Source organism: Balaenoptera musculus, chromosome 4, assembly GCF_009873245.2.
Source record: "Balaenoptera musculus isolate JJ_BM4_2016_0621 chromosome 4, mBalMus1.pri.v3, whole genome shotgun sequence".
Taxonomy (NCBI): domain Eukaryota; kingdom Metazoa; phylum Chordata; class Mammalia; order Artiodactyla; family Balaenopteridae; genus Balaenoptera; species Balaenoptera musculus.
In genome coordinates, this window is record NC_045788.1 from 15,828,885 (window position 1) to 15,848,440 (window position 19,556).

At 38.4% G+C, this 19,556-nt stretch overlaps 1 protein-coding gene across 13 annotated transcripts in view; it reads left to right on the forward strand.

Annotated features, from left to right (window-relative positions):
* Window positions 1-19,556, forward strand: part of CEP63 (centrosomal protein 63) — an 81,972-nt gene that overhangs the window by 28,047 nt on the left and 34,369 nt on the right. For all 13 annotated transcript variants that reach the window (XM_036850286.1, XM_036850284.1, XM_036850282.1 and 10 more), the window contains 3 exons: window positions 4,166-4,261; window positions 5,104-5,226; window positions 10,633-10,746. In XM_036850286.1, the coding sequence (XP_036706181.1) occupies window positions 4,166-4,261; window positions 5,104-5,226; window positions 10,633-10,746 (333 nt within the window). The remainder of the gene's footprint in view (window positions 1-4,165; window positions 4,262-5,103; window positions 5,227-10,632; window positions 10,747-19,556) is intronic.

The window sequence follows — 19,556 nt, forward strand, 5'->3', positions numbered from 1 at the left end:
TGATAGAATTCACCTGTGAAGCCCTCTGGTCCTGGACTTTTGTTTGTTGGAAGATTTTTAATCACAGTTTCAATTTCATTACTTGTGATTGGTCTGTTCATATTTTCTGTTTCTTCCTGATTCAGTCTTGGAAGGTTATACCTTTCTAAGAATTTGTCCATTTCTTCCAGGTTGTCCATTTTATTGGCATAAAGTTGCTTGTAGTAGTCTCTTAGGTTGCTTTGTATTTCTGCGGTGTCTGTTGTAACTTCTCCTTTTTTATTTCTGATTTTATTGATTTGAGTCCTCTCCCTCTTTTTCTTGATGAGTCTGGCTATCAATGGCTTATCAATTTTGTTTATCTTCTCAAAGAACCAACTTTTAGTTTTATTGATCTTTGCTATTGTTTTCTTTGTTTCTATTTCATTTATTTCTGCTCTGATATTTATGATTTCTTTCCTTCTGCTAACTTTGGGTTTTGTTTGTTCTTCTTTCTCTAGTTTCTTTAGGTGTAAGGTTAGATTGTTTACTTGAGATTTTTCTTGTTTCTTTAGGTAGGCTTGTATAGCTATAAACTTCCCTCTTAGAACTGCTTTTGCTGCATCCCATAGGTTTTGGGTCGTCGTGTTTTCATTGTCCTTTGTCTCTAGGTATTTTTTTATTTCCTCTTTGATTTCTTCAGTGATCTCTTGGTTATTTAGTAACGTATTGTTTAGCCTCCATGTGTTTGTCTTTTTTACATTTTTTTCCCTGTAATTCATTTCTAATCTCATAGCATTGTGGTCAGAAAAGATGCTTGATATGATTTCAATTTTCTTAAATTTACTGAGGCTTGATTTGTGACCCAAGATGTGATCTATCCTGGAGAATGTTCTGTGCGCACTTGAGAAGAAAGTGTAATCTGCTGTTTTTGGATGGAATGTCCTATAAATATCAATTAAATCTATCTGGTCTATTGTGTCATTTAAAGCTTCTGTTTCCTTATTTATTTTCATTTTGGATGATCTGTCCATTGGTGTAAGTGAGGTGTTAAAGTCCCCCACTATTATTGTGTTACTGTCAATTTCCTCTTTTATAGCTGTTAGCAGTTGCCTTATGTATTGAGGTGCTCCTATGTTGGGTGCATATATATTTATAATTGTTATATCTTCTTCTTGGATTGATCCCTTGATCATTATGTAGTGTCCTTCCTTGTCTCTTGTAACATTCTTTATTTTAAAGTCTGTTTTATCTGATATGAGTATTGCTATTCCAGCTTTCTTTTGATTTCCATTTGCATGGAATATCTTTTTCCATCCCCTCACTTTCAGTCTGTATGTGTCCCTAGGTCTAAAGTGGGTCTCTTGTAGACAGCATATATATGGGTCTTGTTTTTGTATCCATTCAGCAAGCCTGTGTCTTTTGGCTGGAGCATTTAATCCATTCACGTTTAAGGTAATTATCGATATGTATGTTCCTATGACCATTTTCTTAATTGTTTTGGGTTTGTTTTCGTAGGTCCTTTTCTTCTCTTGTGTTTCCCACTTAGAGAAGTTCCTTTAACATTTGTTGTAGAGCTGGTTTGGTGGTGCTGAATTCTCTTAGCTTTTCCTTGTCTGTAAAGCTTTGGATTTCTCCATCAAATCTAAATGAGATCCTTGCCGGGTAGAGTAATCTTGGTTGTAGGTTCTTCCCTTTCATCACTTTAAGTATATCATGCCACTCCCTTCTGGCTTTTAGAGTTTCTGCTGAGAAATCAGCTGTTAACCTTATGGGAGTTCCCTTGTATGTTATTTGTCGTTTTTCCCTTGCTGCTTTCAATAATTTTTCTTTGTCTTTAATTTTTGCCACTTTGATTACTATGTGTCTCGGCGTGTTTCTCCTTGGGTTTATCCTGTATGGGACTCTCTTTGCTTCCTGGACTTGGGTGGCTATTTCCTTTCCCATGTTAGGGAAGTTTTCGACTATAATCTCTTCAAATATTTTCTCGGGTCCTTTCTCTCTCTCTTCTCCTTCTGGGACCCCTATAATGTGAATGTTGTTGCGTTTAATGTTGTCCCAGAGGTCTCTTAGGCTGTCTTCATTTCTTTTCATTCTTTTTTCTTTAGTCTGTTCCGCAGCAGTGAATTCCACCATTCTGTCTTCCAGGTCACTTATCCTTTCTTCTGCCTCAGTTATTCTGCTATTGATTCCTTCTAGTGTAGTTTTCATTTCAGTTATTGTATTGGTCATCTCTGTTTGTTTGTTCTTTAATTCTTCTAGGTCTTTGTTAATCATTTCTTGCATCTTCTCAATGTTTGCCTCCATTCTTATTCCGAGGTCCTGGATCATCTTCACTATCATTATTCTGAATTCTTTTTCTGGAAGGTTGCCTATCTCCACTTCATTTAGTTGTTTTTCTGGGGTTTTTTCTTGTTCCTTCATCTGGTATATAGCCCTCTGCCTTTTCATCTTGTCTGTCTTTCTGTAAATGTGGTTTCTGTTCTGCAGGCTGCAGGACTGTAGTTTTTCTTGCTTCTGCTGTCTGCCCTCTGGTGGTTGAGGCTATCTAAAAGGCTTGATGGGAGGCTCTGGAGGTGGGTAGAGCTGACTGTTGCTGTGGCAGTCAGAGCTCCGTAAAACTTTAATCCACTTGACTGTTGATGGGTGGGGCTGGGTTCTCTCCCTGTTGGTTGTTTTGCCTGAGGCAACCCAACACTGGAGCCTACCCGGGCTCTTTGGTGGGGCTAATGGCAGACTCTGGGAGGGCTCACGCCAAGGAGTACTTCCCAGAACCTCTGCTGCCATTGTCCTTGTCCCCACGGTGAAACAGAGCCAGCCCCCGCCTCTGCAGGAGACCCCCCAACACCAGCAGGTATGTCTGGTTCAGTCTCCCCCAGGGTCACTGCTCCTTCCCCTGGGTCCCGATGCACACACTATTTTGTGTGCGCCCTCCAAGAGTTGGGTCTCTGTTTCCCCCAGTCCTGTCGAAGTCCTGCAATCAATTCCCACTAGGCTTCAGAGTCTGATTCTCTATGAATTCCTCCTCCCGTTGCCGGACCCCCAGGTTGGGAAGCCTGACGTGGGGCTCAGAACGTTCACTCCAGTGGGTGGACTTCTGTGGTATAAGTGCTCGCCAGTCTGTGAGTCACCCACCCAGCAGTTATGGGATTTGATTTTACTCTGATTGCGCCCCTCCTACTGTCTCACTGTGGCTTCTCCTCTGTCCTTGGACGTGGGGTATCCTCCTTGGTGAAGTCCAGTGTCTTCCTGTCGATGATTGTCCAGCAGCCAGTTGTGATTCTGGTGCTCTCGCAAGAGGGAGTGAGAGCACATCTAACTCCTTGTTCTTACAAGAATTTTATTTCTGTATTTTTTTTATTCAGGTATAATTGAGATATAACATTATATTAGTTTAGTTATACAGTGTAATGATTCGATATTTGTATATATTGTGAAATGATCACACAGTAAGTCTAGTAACATCTGTCACCATACATAGTCACAAATTTTTTGTTTCTTGTGATGAGAACTTTTAAGATCTGCAGTTTTTTTATTTTTAAATTACCATTCTGTATTGTGATTGAGATTACTACTTACTATTCCAAGTTCTTCCTTTCCCTTCTAGCTATTAGTAGATGAAATGCTAACTGGTTATTGAAAGATGTAGAGAAATGCTGATGGATATTGATGGAAGTGAGGGCTGGGCATGAGCTAGGCTGTGGCTGGCATCAATGAAAAATGGGTTAGGATAACATGCTCACTCTGGCTGGTGAAACTGGTTTTCTTTGAAGTGGGGTAAATGGTAAAGTAGGTACAAGTCGCCTGCTGTCTTTCTGTCTGATGTTACTATTTTGTACTTTGATTTATAGAATTTATTCTTGAAGTCTTATAGATTTTTGTTCCATATTTGTAGATTCCAAGGTTCTTGTAACTTTATCTCTCTTAATTTTATGTGAGGTTTTTTTTTCGATAAAAAGCGTTGGGGGGAATAAATGAGACAGAGGAAGTTTCCCTGTAAACTTAGAAATTCTAGAACAGTTGCTTGTTTTCCATTTTTTGGCATTGTTATGGATTATTAAATAATTAGATATTTGACTTCCTGAGAAATTGTACAGTTGAGAACGTGTATTCACAGATAAGTACAAAGGTTATTTTCTATTTTTGTGTTTCAGGGTTATTGTTTCAATGCTAATAGTGAAAAATGCTACCACCTCTCTGCTTTTAGGTTGGAATGTTGCGTCAGCAGGTTGAAGAACATGAAAAAGTCAAGCAAGAGATGGCCATGGAGTATAAGCTGGAGTTAAAGAAACTACATGAAGAAGTAAGATTTTAATTCTGTTATGTGTTGTATAATTCTGTCTCTTCAACCCATGAGAATTTTGTTAATGAGCCAGTTTCTACTTCATAGAGTGGATGTATATATACCAAGGGAGGTGCAGGGGTGGAAATCTATTTCTCTGTTCTTAAACCCAGGTAAAGAATCTTGCCTATTTATATGTTTGATACTACCTACAACAGCGATTCTAAAATGTGTTTGTTGGTTGAGTACCTGAAAGAAATAGAGCTATTTTTGTATAATACCATGAAATACTGATACCAAAAGCTTATATTAAATGTTTTAATTTTTAAGTTGAATCAGTTACTAGATTTTAAATAATGGAGGATCCAAAGGTTTCAGAAGCATTTTGGGATAGATAAGAAAAGTAAGAAAATTCTATCAGTTAACTCAGTTTTATTCTTCAGATTGGGAAAAAACTGCTTTTATTTTCATTTAATTCCACAGTACTCCTCTCTTGCTTACTTACTCAGTGTTCTGCAGGAGAATGGTTCAAGAACCACAGGCCTAGAGAAGAGAGGGTTTTTATTTGCTGCTTTTATTGTGGGGGCAGGTTTGGGGGCCCCTAAGTGTAAGGCGATTGTACATTGTAAGAAAAATTAAACTTCTGTTTATAAAATATTTTCCCTTTATTTTTTTCTTTGACTCAATATATTTCTTTTCTGGTGTTTATTTTTTATATGTAGTTTTGAGTTATTTTATCTGACATGCTGTCTATTTTCAGGGGTACTAGTGAGCTCTATGCGTGCTTTCATAATGCCAATTTGTTGTATCAGCACTATTTACACATTCTTAAATTTTAAGTCTAGAAATAACTGTGTCTACAGTTAGGCAGACTGAAGAGAAGCTATGAAAAGCTACAGAGAAAACATGTAAGAGACTTCAGAGGAAATGCCAAAAATCACAGGGAAGATCGGTCTGAAATTGAGAGGTTAACTGGAAAAATAGAGGTATGTTCATAGTACAGATTTGCTCATAGTGTCAACCTTCATGTAGGAAAATGCTGCTTCTAATAGTGCTATTTCCTGAAACCAATTTTCTCTCATCTCTAGGACTACTACTGAGCTATTTCAAAGGTGGAAGGGTGATCCGCTGTGCATCCTGTCACCAGGATGGTTACTAGCTATCAGTAGCTCTCAACAGGGCAGTACCATCCTTTGAGGGCATTGGAAATGTATGGAGACATTGTTTTGGTTGTCAGAATGACTGGGAGTGAAACTGGTGTGTAGGGCACAGGGACCAGGGACACTAAACATGGTTTGGACTTTTCCACACAGGAAGGAGTATTGAACCCAAAATGCCAATACTGAGGAACATTGACTACCAGTTACTAGCTGTCCTCCATGGGCAGTGTCCTTGTCTTATTTATCACCTAACAGCGTAGGGGCTTTGTAAGTGTTGAAGGTACTAAGTGTTGAAGCTTTTTTGTACAGAGTACTCTGCATATCAGATTGTTTATCGTCAGTTCCCATTTAGATATGGTAAGTAACTTACCTCCGCCTTTGCTGACTTTGTTTTTATTAAAACTGATAACTCCATGATTATTGTATATATTCATTCCCTAGAGGAGTTAAGGGAGCGGTGGGTTAACACCACCAAGAGTAGATGAAAGAGCAGCACGAGGCTGTCACTTTTTTCCCCTTAGATCCCCTCCTCTGTCTATGCTCTTGGTTCTCAAGTGTACCTAAGAGTCACCCAGGGCCCTCTTTAGGCTCTTAGAGATTTTGATCCAGTTGTATGGCATGCGAGCTAGGACTCTGCATTTTATCTAGCTTCCCTAGCCAATGCTAATTTGAGAAACATTGTTCAACATCTTTGTGTGATTACTTACAATTTTTCTACTCAGTGACCTGTCACCCACAAATGCCAGTATGTTATTACTACCTAGAATTTTAATTTCTGCATTTAATATTTTTTTACATCTCAATATTTTTATACATTTGAAGAGCTTAGAATCAGATACTGCTTTCCCTCCAGCCCTCTTCAGTGAAATCTGGGGTTTTTTTGAAAAACCCTTCATGTTCTTGTTCCCCATTACCACTTCCTGACCATTGTCTTTTCTTTGTACCTCAGAAACTCCATCGTCTTTTTTTTTAACATCTTCTTTAGAGTATAATTGCTTTACAATGGTGTGTTGCCACTCTCTCAATTTGCTTTATAACAAAGTGAATCAGTTATACATATGTCCCCATATCTCTTCCTTCTTGCATCTCCTTCCCTCCCACCCTCCCTATCCCACCCCTCTAGGTGGTCACAAAGCACCAAGCTGATCTCCTTGTACTATGCGGCTGCTTCCCACTAGCTATCTGTTTTACGTTTGGTAATGTATATATGTCCATGCCACTCTCTCACTTTGTCCCAGCTTACCCTTCCCCCTCCCCGTGTCCTCAGGTTCATTCTCTAGTAGGTCTGCATCTTTATTCCTGTCTTGCCCCTAGGTTCTTCTGACCATTTTTTTTTCTTTTTTTAGATTCCATATATATGTGTTAGCATACAGTATTTGTTTTTCTCTTTCTGACTTACTTCACTCTGTGTGACAGTCTCTAGGTCCATCCACCTCACTACAAATAACTCAGTTTCGTTCCTTTTTATGGCTGAGTAATATTCCCTTGTATATATGTGCCACATCTTCTTTATCCATTCATCTGTCGATGGACACTTAGGTTGCTTCCATGTCCTGGCTATTGTAAATAGTGCTGGCAATGAACATTTTGGTACATGACTCTTTTTGGATTATGGTTTTCTCAGGGTATATGCCCAGTAATGGGATTGCTGGGTCATATGGTAGTTCTATTTTTAGCTTTTTAAGGAACCTCCATACTGTTCTCCATAGTGGCTGTATCAATTTACATTCCCACCAACAAGAAACTCCATCTTTGATTTTCATGTCATCAGCATATACCACCAACCAGTGTACATACAGCCAAAGTTAGTCATCTTCTGATCCCTGGTTACTCCCCTGTTCAAAGACTTCAGCTCCCAGTTCACTGTCATTCTCTCCAACCTTGCTCTTACCGTAATTCTTGAGGATTTCAGTATCCACAGGGATGATGCTTATAATACTGTGGTCTTTGAGTTCCTTGGTGTTCTTTTCTCCACAGATATTTTGATCTCCTATCTGTCTCTTCTCCCTTTTCCCATTGCCATTTCTTAGGTGTTATCATTACCAATACTTGCAACCCTCCTAGAATCACATTTTTAAGCATCACATTCTCCAACTACCATCCCTGTCTTTTCAGCTCTCTCCCTCTGGCTCCTGATGCTTTATACTCACCTGACCCCCATCCCTTAAAGTGCTTGGATCCTGCCACTTGTCACCACTCTGTCTCTACCTTGTGTCCTCAGTTACCAGTCCTTACCCAGCTTCCATCCCATGGTTACACTTCCTTATAGTCCCCTTCAATTCTGTGCTCTCTCTTACTTCGTCGCCTTTGCTTGGCAAAACTGTAACTCTCGTTAAATCCAGCTTTCTCCCCACTTTCTACCTGTCGTGTGTGGCAGACCATGGCTGGAGAAAAATATAATCGTGCTGACTGGCCTCATTTTAAATTCATGGTCACTCACCTCAAATGGGTCCTCATGCTGCCCAGAATCATATTATATTTCCCCTCACTCTCCTACTTTCCATAATGACTGTTTCATACTTTCTCTTTTCTTGAATTTTCAACACTTTGCCCCACATCCTCACTTTTGGGGATGATCTTTCTTTCTATTTCATTGAGAAAATAGAAGATAATTTTCACAAACTTCCAACCTTGTGTCTACCTGCCTATTTGCAACTGCACCCACATACTCTGCCTTCCTGCTGGAGGGACTGTCCATGCTCTCCCTATTCCCTACCCACAACATCATTCTAGAAATGCTCCTCTCTTCTGCATCTTCAGGTTTTTCCTCCCTCCTGGATATTTTCCACCAACATGCAAACTTCCCCCCTCTTAAATATCCTTTCTTGACCTCTCTCTTCATCCTCTGGATACTGCCCCATTTTTCTCCTTCATTTTATAAGTAAACTACTTTAAGTACCTATACTTGTCTCCAGTTCCTTTCCTTTCATTTTTCTTACACCCACTCAGTAAGGCTTTTGCCCCCTCTCTCTGCAGAAGCTATTTGCATGGAGGTCACCAGTGACTTCCCCATTACTCAAGCCTGTGGCCAGCCCTCATGTTCCCCATCCTGTCTGCAACATTGGACCCAGCTGGTCTCCGTCCTCCTTACAACTCTTTCTGGAGTTGGCTTGGAGAACGATTGCACTTTCCTGGGTTTTCTCCTACCTTGTTTGCCACTCTTTCTCAGTCTCTTTTGTTCCCCAACCTTTTAGCATTGGAACACCTTACGGTTGTGTCATTGTACTCTTCTTTTTTCTGTCTAGGCCCACTCCCTTGGTGATATCATTCAGTCTCATAGTTTTAAGCATTGTGTATATGTTGATAATTCCCACATTTGTATATCTAGTCCTGACCTCTCCTTTTTGCTACAGAATAATTTGCAACCTCCTGTTTCACATCTCCAATGTCTAAAGCTGTCTCAAACTTGACATGTCCAAAATAAAGGTCCTGATTTTTTTCTCTCCCATCTTCCAGCACCATTTCTGTTTCAGTTAATGGCAACTCCATTCCTCAGATTGCTCAAGCCTAAAAACCTTGGAGTCACCCTTGATTTCTCTTTTCCCAGCACAATAGCCAGAATGAGTCTGTTGTAATGTAAGTCAAATCATGTCCTCTCCTGTACATAAGCCTTCCGTAGCTTCTCTCAAAAGACTAAGTTATCATAATGACCTACGTAGTCTCACCGCCTGTTAACTCTGACCTTTCCCTTCCTTTTTTTCCTTTTACTCACTTATTCCAGCCGCACCAACCTCCTTGCTCATCCTTGAACATACCAGGATGCTTCCACTTCAAGGCCTTGTACTTGCTGTTCCCTCTTCCCAGAATAGTATAACTTCATCCCTGTCTCCCTTGGTGTTTACTTAAATGTTACTCAGTGTGGCCACTCCTTTTTAAAATTGCAGCCCCCAACTCTGAGCACTTCATGCTGTATTTTCCCCAAAACAGGTACAGTTGGCCTTCTGTATCTGTGGGTTCCGCATCCATGGATTCAACCAACCATGGATCTAAAATATTCTGGGGAAAAAAAATTCCAGAAAGTTCCATAGAGCAAACCTTGAATCTGTCATGCGCAAGCAACTATTTACACAGCATTTACATCGTATTTATAACTATTTACATAGCATTTACATTGTATTAGGTATTATAAGTAATCTAGAAATGATTTCAAGTATATGGGAGGATGCGCATTGGTTATATGTGAATAATACACTATTTTATATAAGGGACGTGAGCATCTGTGGATTTTAGAATCTGCAGAGGCCTGGAACTAGTCCCCCACAGATACTGAGGGGTGACTGTATTACTATCTAATGTACTGTACAATGAATGTGTTGCCTATCTCCCTCCAACTGAGTGGGGCTAGAATTTTTGTTTTGTTAAATAGTGTATCCCCAGCACCTAGAACAATACCTGGCATGTATATGGTAGAAATAATGAATAAGTGAGTATCAGCTGGTGAACAGTAATTACCCTAAGCTAGCATGAGACTTCTGGAGTTGAGGCTCCTGGAGGACAGTGATGGAAAGACTGAGTTTCCTTTCCCTTTGGTTTGCCTCATTTTCATAAATACTGGGCTCATTTTTTTGATTATGCAACTTGAAGTTACTATTGATCCATCATTAATTTTGAACTGTTTGGCTTTGGGTTACAGATATCTGTTAAAATTTAATACAGATATTTCTTGTTATTCATGTCTTTGCAGTTCTGTTGAGATAATAAAAATTTGGATATCAAAGGATACTGTGTTAACTGAATCTATTTGGTTCCTGAGTTTTAGACACTGATAAGAATTGGGCTGCCCAGGGATTTATCTGAAAATTTAGTTGAATCCGTTCAGTTCCTGGGTTTGGATGTCAAGAATTTGGGCAGTGAGGGATATCTGTAATCATATTTTGAAATTTTCATTATCTTAGCATCAGTTTTCTGAAAAATCACTAGAAAAATTATTAGCAACCCTTAGGTGGCAGCAGATCTTTGAAAATCATGAATCCAGTATCTAGCATCTGTGTTTCATACTCTTCACCATTAGGGTGTTAAATTTAGAAAGACAGATCTCCAGAGGCACAGTATGTAAGGAATTTAGTATTACTCTATAGTTCTATCAGCTAAGTGAGTAATGGGGCTCCTGCTGTGGAGAAAGGTGCATGTGTACCCAGGGACCTGGGGAAAAATTAAAGTAAAAGTGAATCTGGAAAGTAGTGACAGCAAGGGGAAGCACTTAGAAGTTAAGTACCTTAATTGCCTCTTCAGGAATTTCGTCAGAAATCACTGGACTGGGAGAAGCAGCGCTTGACTTATCAGCAACAGGTATCTTCTCTGGAGGCACAAAGGAAGGCTCTGGCTGAACAATCAGAGATAATTCAGGTAAGTTTAAGACATTTTGGGATAATGGGAGGCAGAGAGGTTTTGATTAAATTTGAGCTAGCTTAATGCAGTGCGCATGTGCTCACCATGTCCACCCATGTCCCCACGCCCTCTTGCTCCCTTGCTTGCTGCTTTCCTCAGCGGTTCCTAACTCCTCACTCGTGCTCTTTCTTGCTCTCTCTCTCTGTCGCTGTCTTGCATTCTCATGCTCACTCAACACTCACATTTGTTTCACTCTCCTAATCTTGGTCTCTCCCTGTCTCCTTTTCTCTTTCTACCTCTGCTCTCTCTGTCTCCTTTTCCATTTCTTTCTGGCTCTGGCTTACTTATTCTGGCTGCTTCTGGCTCTTGCCTTGGTTCCACTTCTGTCTGTGTCTTGTTCCATCTCTGATAGTTCGGGGTGCCTTGGCTGAGGTCCCTCAGCCAGGGAGCTTCGGCCAGTCCACCTGTTTGGACACAAATATTGAAAGATTCACGCTAGCTAAAAGCAGTATCTTTGTGGCAACAGAAACACTTCTTAGAACACTACTAGAAACTGTTTTTTAATGAAAAAGTAATGGCTTAAACAAAACAAAAAATTAGCGACCTAATTTAGGAACTTTCTTCTTAGAACATATTCAGTTTGTTTGCTTTTTCAATTAAAAACCAAGAACAAAAGGGAAATGAAAGTAGAGGGTAATGAATATTTGTGACCATCTTCTGTGTGCTAGACACTGTCAATGCTTCTTCTAAAAGTAGTTATCTAGAATATATAGTTATATGTTATCTGTTTAATACCATGATAATTTGTCAAGGTTGGTAGTTATCTCAGTTTTACAGAAGAGAGAATTACTGGAGAAGTTAAGAGAGCTAGAGAGAAGCTCTAAAAAAAAATTTTTTTAAGAAACAATCTGTATTATTTGCTGCTCTAAGTCTCAGTAATATATTGGCTTTTAATCATCCCCCCTGAAATATCAGCAGGCTAGTAAGCTACCACAAATGGCTCTGCTGTTAGTGAGTCTACTCAGAATGGCAAGAGGGGCCCACAGCAATCTCAAGGAACAAAATTACTTACTAGGCTGCAGCAAGCTATGCAGCCAGAGTGGGCCAGCAAAATCCTGGATGTCTAGACCAGCAGTTTTTGGCCTGAATGCTAAAGCACTGTATAAACATAAATAGCTATAAGATATTGTAGACTTCAGATTGGCAAAATAGAAAATTGAGTCCTAGTTTTTAAGTTCTCAATTATTCATCTATGTAGTGTGCTTATTGTTGATTGTAGATCCTTTTTTCAAATTACTATTGTGATTACTCAGCATAATTAAAGCTTCATTGTTAGTAAAAATGAGATTTTTATTTACTATAATTTAGCTGGGGCTAGAGTAAGATGCCTTTAAAAAGCCAATGTTTGTTTTCCCTACTTAAAGGTATTAGAATTATCCTTCTGATAGTTTTCTTTAAACTAAAACTGCTCTGATTAAGTAAAAAATGTTACTTATATTTCTTTTTCCCTTTTGGTCCTCATTTAAAAAATTTTTTTAAAATAAATTTCTGTATACTCATTACTCAGCAATAATAGTTATCATTTTGCCAGTCTTTTAAAAAATTGTGGTAAAAAGCATTAAAACTTACCATCTTAACCATTTTAAAGAGTACAGTAGTGTTAACTATATGCCCCTTGTTGTGTAACAAATCTCTAGAACTTTTTCAGCTTGCAAGACTAAGACTCTGAGCAACAACTCATTTTGTCTAATTTGTTTCATCCTTCCCTACTTTTTACTTTTGGCTGAAATATTACAGAGCAAATCACAGACATTGTCTTATTTCCCAACAGATAGGACTTAAAAAAAATAAACATACCAGAGTCACATTAACAGACTAAATAACTTCTTAAATAATTTAATATTTAGTCTGTTCAGATTTCCTGAGTTGTGTGAAATAATGTCTTGGACTCCAGTTAAGGTTGAAACATTGCATTTTGTTGATATGTGAATCACCATTGAACAATAAAGGTAGAAAATCTTGCAGATTGGATAAATGGATATCAACATCCACACTTCCCCCCAGTTTGAAAAAAATTTTTGATGTAAAGTTTTTTCTTCTGTATTTTTTATCATCTAAAAGTGGAGTTCAGGGAATTCCCTGGTGGTCCAGTGGTTAGGACTCAGTGCTTTCACTGCTGTGGGCAGTTCAATCCCTGGTCGGGGAACTAAGATCCCTCAAGCCACGTGACCAAAAAAAAAAAGTGGAGTTCAGAATAACTTCTCACTCTTTGAGTCATATATTTGCTTGATTTTTTTCTTTTAGTCAGCTATTAAAATGACATAATACATGTTCATTTTAGAAAAATGAGAAAATGTAGATGAAATGAGAATTAAATAAAATCACTCATAATTCCATCCTTTAGAGATTTACCATGGTTAACATTTGCATGTAAATTTCTTCTGACTTTTTCTGTGTTTGTATGCCGTGTACATTGCATTCATGTACATTTGGTAGGAAAAACACTGTATGTGTGTGTATGGGAAGAGAGGAATAGTTGCAAACTTAAAAAATTACTAAGAATGGCAAAATGTTGATAATTGTTGAAGTTAGGTGATGTATAGGGGTTCACCATCTTACTCTTTCCATATTGTATACGTTTGAAATTTTCCATAAAACATAATGTGAAAATGTAAATTATATGCTTACAATGTGACAAGCAGTATGCTAAGCACTTTATAATGCAATATTTTATTTAATTTTCACAAGTTAAAAATTTTCCTTTTTAAATACGACATGTCAACAAATGTGAGTCATAATGATTGTATAGAAGTTCAGTCTGCCATTAAATGTCTTAATTTATATAACCAGTCTTTTGTTGTGGAACATTTAGTTTTTTTACTTTTTCACTCTTATAAGTAGTGCATGGGTGAACATCCTTATTTAAATATTTAGGAGTATATGTCTATTTATTTTCTTAGGAAATGACCCTAGAAGTGAGATTGCTGTATCAGAGTAGTCGTACATTCTTAAAGATTTTAATATATATTGTCAAAGTACTCTTCAAAGGTGCATTGATACACACTTTCACCAACAGTGTTTGGGAATGTCCATTTCCTCACACTTTCTCAATATTGTCCATTTTCTGCCACTCTCAGTATTGGGCACTATTATTTATTTTATTATTTTTTAAAATTTCTCCTACTTTTAGCCTTGTCTTTGTCAATCTGATAGGTGGAAAAAATGGTGTCTGATTATTTGTTTTAATTTGTATTTCTTTAATTATGAATGAGATTGAGCATTTTTTTCATCTACTTATGGCTATTTCCATTCTTTTGTAAATTATTTGTGTTCTTTTCTTTGCTCTTTTTTTTTTCTGGTTATTTTATTTATCAAAATCTGTTGTAATTTTAATCAGTAGAGATAATATTTTAAACTTTGTTAATTAGGAGAATACTTGCTTTCTATAAATTCAGCATATTTTTTCTTTCACAACAATAAAATAAAAATGTCTAAATGTACAAAGCACTAATCACTCTGACATATTGTGTGGAAGAATGTAGAGCAGTTCAAGTCACAATACACTGATTTTCAAAAACCAGTATATTTTCTTCTATTTCAATCAAGCATTAGAGCCTGAGACCCAGAAGAGGTCATAATGAAACCTTATCCAACCAAATCAGAACTAAAAAAAAAAATTTTTTTTTTTTTTAAATTTTTATTTATTATTTATTTATTATGTTTATTTTTGGCTGTGTTGGGTCTTCGTTTCTGTGTGAGGGCTTTCTCCAGTTGCGGCGAGTGGGGGCCACTCTTCATCGCGGTGCGCGGGCCTCTCACTATCGCGGCCTCTCTTGTTGCGGAGCAGAGGCTCCAGACGCTCAGGCTCAGTAGTTGTGGCTCACGGGCCCAGTTGCTCTGTGGCATGTGGGATCTTCACAGACCAGGGCTCGAACCCGTGTCCCCTGCGTTGGCAGGCAGATTCTCAACCACTGCGCCACCAGGGAAGCCCAAAAAAAAAAATTTTTTTAAACCAATAATGCACTTTTGTAGTCTCTTAGCACAGTTACCAAATGCTGCTTACATACATTCAACATCTAGCTTACTGGCATGATTTTTTATAAAAATGAGAAACTTTTGCAGATATATGATTAGAAGGTACACAGATTGCATTACATTAAACACAAAGGCAGTGTGGTCCTTGTAGGAGAAATCAAGTCAGTACCCCCTGGTAGAAATGTTCTATAAAAATGTGTCACGTTGAAGCGTCAGTGTTTTCAGCCAATTATCTGTCCCTGATGTATTTCCTTGGAGTGTATGATCTGTCAGGACTTCAGGTTTCTTAATTCAAAATATCTGACTGAATTTAGGTACATCTGGAAAGCAGCTGAAAGGGTTTCTCCAATAGTCTGACAGTGGGTTGAGAAATCCCTCTCTTTACCCAAAGGCATACTTGTTCTACTTCAGTCGTCAACAGCTCACAAAGGAAAAGAAAAAAAAAAACAATCAAAACTTCCCCTCACACACAATCCCACACAAGCTAAACAAAAACTACCCCCTCCCCCCATAAAACCCCAGCACCAAAGTGTCAGTCATTCCTGGGAAATAGAACATACCCCTTGGATTCTCTGATTTATTAGCTGTTCAAATTTGAAGGACAGAAATGACCTTATGTCTTTGTGGGGAGGAGGGAAGACGTGTTAATAATGACCAGAGAGCCATTGAGAAAGTGCATTATCTATTACACAATCAACTTAGAGACCTGTCCTCCAACAGAGGTGGCCACAACTTCATTTAAATTCTTTGCTCATTTTTTTAAGTATATTTATATTTTACTATTTTGAAAGAGCTCTTCCTACATTAAATATATTAACTCTTTGCGGTTTCATTGCACTTGTGTGTGTTTTCCCAGTTTACCTTAATTCTGCTTAGTAATTTTTATGGAAATACAATTGTTTTATAAACAATTGTTTAGAATGGCTTAATTCTATTAGTTTTTTCTTTAAGGTTTTTATCTTTGTTGTCATACTATAAATCCTTACTAAGCCAAGATTTCTTCTAATGCTTTATAATTTCTTCTTAATATATTTGATCTGAAAATTATTTTGGTATAAGGAATTTGATAGGAATCTATATTTGTTTTTTTCCAAATGGTTATCCACATAATTTGTTGACTGTTACATTTTGAGAACTTTACAGAATGATTCTAAAATTCATATGGAAGGATAAATGAATGGTACTAGGCAACATTTTTAAAAAGAAGAGTAAAGGTGATGTTTCTTTTATCAAATATTAAAATGTATTAAATTTAAAAGTACAGTTGTTAAACAACATGACATTATTAGATGCAAAGACAGAATGATGGTTATATAAGCATAGGAAAAGATCAGTATAGTCACTAAAACATAAGGTCATTTCTGTTTAGAGGTCAAAGAATCACTTGCTCCTTTCCCTCCTGCTCAAATAATATAAGAGTGAAAAGGAAACATTCAGGGAAATCTTAGAGAACATAAGAACATTTGAAAAAAAAATTAAAAGTATTAAGCCAACACAGAGTGTAAAATATTTAGCTTATTCATAGTATGTGAGAAAAGTAAAGGCTGCATTGTATATGTTTTCCTTTTGAAATATTTAGATGAGCTATGTGGTATTGTTCAAGTTGGTTTTAGATCGTCTGTTCAATTATATATTTATAGGTTTGAATATATGTTATATTTTTAAAAACACCATTTTCCTTATGAGGAAAGGATGATCCTAACTCAAATGTTAATCTGTTTTCTTGGTAGAATTATCACAGAGTTAATTGAATTGGCTCAGACCTACTGTTTAAAAGTTTATGGTGACAGAGACACAACAGTGATAAGAAGGTCTTACTGGGAGCTGTACCATTAATGGGCTGGCTCTTCAAGCTGCTACTTAGTGGAAATACTGCAGAGCTGTGGCCTGCACTGACACATTTGGAGTTGACTCTGATGGGGAGCTTCGTAAAAATTGATGCCTGCAGTGGCCATAACTTCATGTTGAGATCCTTTGGAAAATAAAAAACCCTTGTTGCTTTGTATCATATTCTTCTCAGTAATCTCACTATATGGAAAAGTTATTTTCTTGAAGTCCCAGGATTACATACCACAAAGCCAGGGGAGGATTTGTGTTCAACCCCCAATCCCCAGCCCTTTCCAAACTATTCTCACACTTTAGCTGCCCACCCTTGGTTTTTGTTTTTATCTCCATGACATAAATTGCTTTCTTAATGATTTCTTTACTTTTAACCACCTCTGTTGTGATTTGTGTTGTTGAAATAATTCTACCCACTCCACTAGAATAGTTAGGATGCTATATATTATATTAATAAGAGGAAACTCTGGTTTCTGGTTCAAAAAATTAGTGGCAGTGGTTAGTGGGGAAAAAAAAGGTTTAAAAATATATTAGCCTTAAGATACCTCTAACACCAGATATTTAAGAGAAATAATCATTATTTTATAACTGGTTTATATCTTTATTTCTGACTCTCTTCATATTGGAAGAGGTAGTCTCGAGATATTCTAGTGTAGCTCTGTCCAATAGAAATATGAGTCTCCTATGTATAAAATTTTCTAGCAGTCACATTAAAAAAGTAAAAAGAAATGAAATTAATATATTCTATTTATCTCAGTTTATCAAAAATATTATCATTACATTTACGTTTTTAAAAAATTGAGTCTTTGAAATCCAGTGTGTATTTCATGCTTTGAGTACATCTCAATTTGGATTAGCCACAATTCAGGTGCTCAGTGGCTATGTGTGGCTAGTGACTACTGTATTGGCCTAGTTTATTCATTCTAGTTAATGAAAATTTAGAATTTGTTCTTGCAATGATTATGTAATTTTCACTATGCTTAAAAACGGTGTATTTGTATGTGATTGAATACTGAATTAATTAAAGATAGGCTATGCCTGCCCACAGCAGTCATGGCCAGGCTTTACAGTCAGCTGGCCTGGGGACCAATCCCACCTACCAGTGTGCCTGCAGTAATTGTGGTCCAACCAAAACAGGAGGGCACACCCACACATCCACACAAGGGGATACCCCCGGAGCACTTGGCTGAAGGTGTAGCTGATATACCTCATACACAGAAACAAACACAGAGTTAGGCAAACACAGAGGAGACAAAGGAATATCTTCCTAATGAAAGCTAAGACCAAACCTCGGGGAAAGAAAACTATATGAAGCAGAGATAAGCAATTTACCAGATAGAGTTCAAAGTAATAGTCATAAAGAATCTCCAAACTTGGGACAAGAGTGGATGAACTCAGTAAGATCTCAAAGTGATAGAAAATATAAGATCCAGTCAGAACTGAAGAATACAATAACTGAAATGAAAAATGCACTAGAGGGAATCAAAAGCAGATTAGAGAATGTAAAAGAATGGATCAGCAATCTGGAAGACAAGGTAGTAGAAATTATCCAATCAAAACAGCAAAAAGAACAAAGGATTTTAAAAAATGAGGATAGTTTAAGGGATCCCTCAGATAACATCAAGCATACTATCATTGGCATTATAGGGGTCCTTGAAGGAGAAGAGAGAGAGAAAGGGACAGAAAACCTATTTGAAGAAATAATGGCTGAAAACTTCCATAACCTGGTGAAGGAAACAGGCATGCAAGTCCAGGAAGCCCAGGAGGAGTTCCAAACAAGATGAATCCAAAGAGGCCCACATAAAGACACAATATAATTAAATGTTAAAAGTTAAAAATAAAGAGGATCTTAAAATCATTGACGTGTGTGCGTGCGCGCGCGCGCACACACACACACACACACACAGGAACTAGTTATGTAAAAAGGAATCCCCCATAAGGTTGTCAGCTGATTTTTAAGCAGAAACTTTACAGGCCAGAAGGGACTGGCATGATATATTCAAAGTGCTGAAAGAAAAAAACTTACAACCAAGAGTACTCTAACTGGCAAGGTTAGAGCTTCAAAGGCTCAGGGGAGAGTACAGCAGCTGGCTTGCGGCAGGCAGAACAGAGAGAGACCAACACAGACAATCCTAGCCACCTTGCTGTACTCCCCAGATGGAGACATGTATCTGATGGTGCACGTGGGGGCTGGGTGCTGAAACTCGGGCTTCAGAGGACAGACCTTGGGAGAGGACTGGGGTTGGCTGCATGGAGATAGCCTGAAGGGGCTGGAGTGTTGGCCAGTCCACAACTGGGAGTGTGTGCAGGACAGAGCCCAGGTCCACTTTAGAAGCCCCATGGTTAACATGCATGCAAAGGGAGAGGTGGGGCCCCACGATAGGAGCCTCATTCTCAGCGTGCTTGCAGTGGGTATGGCTCTGCCTGTATGAGCTCTGGGAGTGTGCAAGCACGGGAGGGTTGCCCACACATGGAAGCGGGGCTGAAATCTGAGCAGGTCCCCAGGGGCCACATGACTTTGGAAGCAGGGCTGAAATTTGAGCCATGTCTGACGGCTTTGCAACTTAAGTGGATTTACGCTGAGGTGCCTTTGTAAGCTCATTGTTATTAGCAGGACATCAGAGCAGATTACTGGTGCTCCTGTGGTTGGAGTGGGTCTGGAGTTAGCAGCTGTGAGCTTTGTGGGCAGGCACTCATGGAGCCAGGGCCAGGGTCTGCACTGATACTGTAGCTCCCATGGTGGGTCCAGGTGCACAACTACTCGTGACTATGGTGGGTCCCAGTGCCTGACATAAGTAGATCTGTGCCAGTGGATCTGTGCTGGTGACTTTGTGAGCACAGTGCCTGAGGACACCTGGTCCTACATTCCCACAGCTGAGGTGGGCCTGAAGGCAGTGTCAACAACAGTGTACTTTGTGAGCATGCACAACGGGTGCCGGACAACAACACAGAAC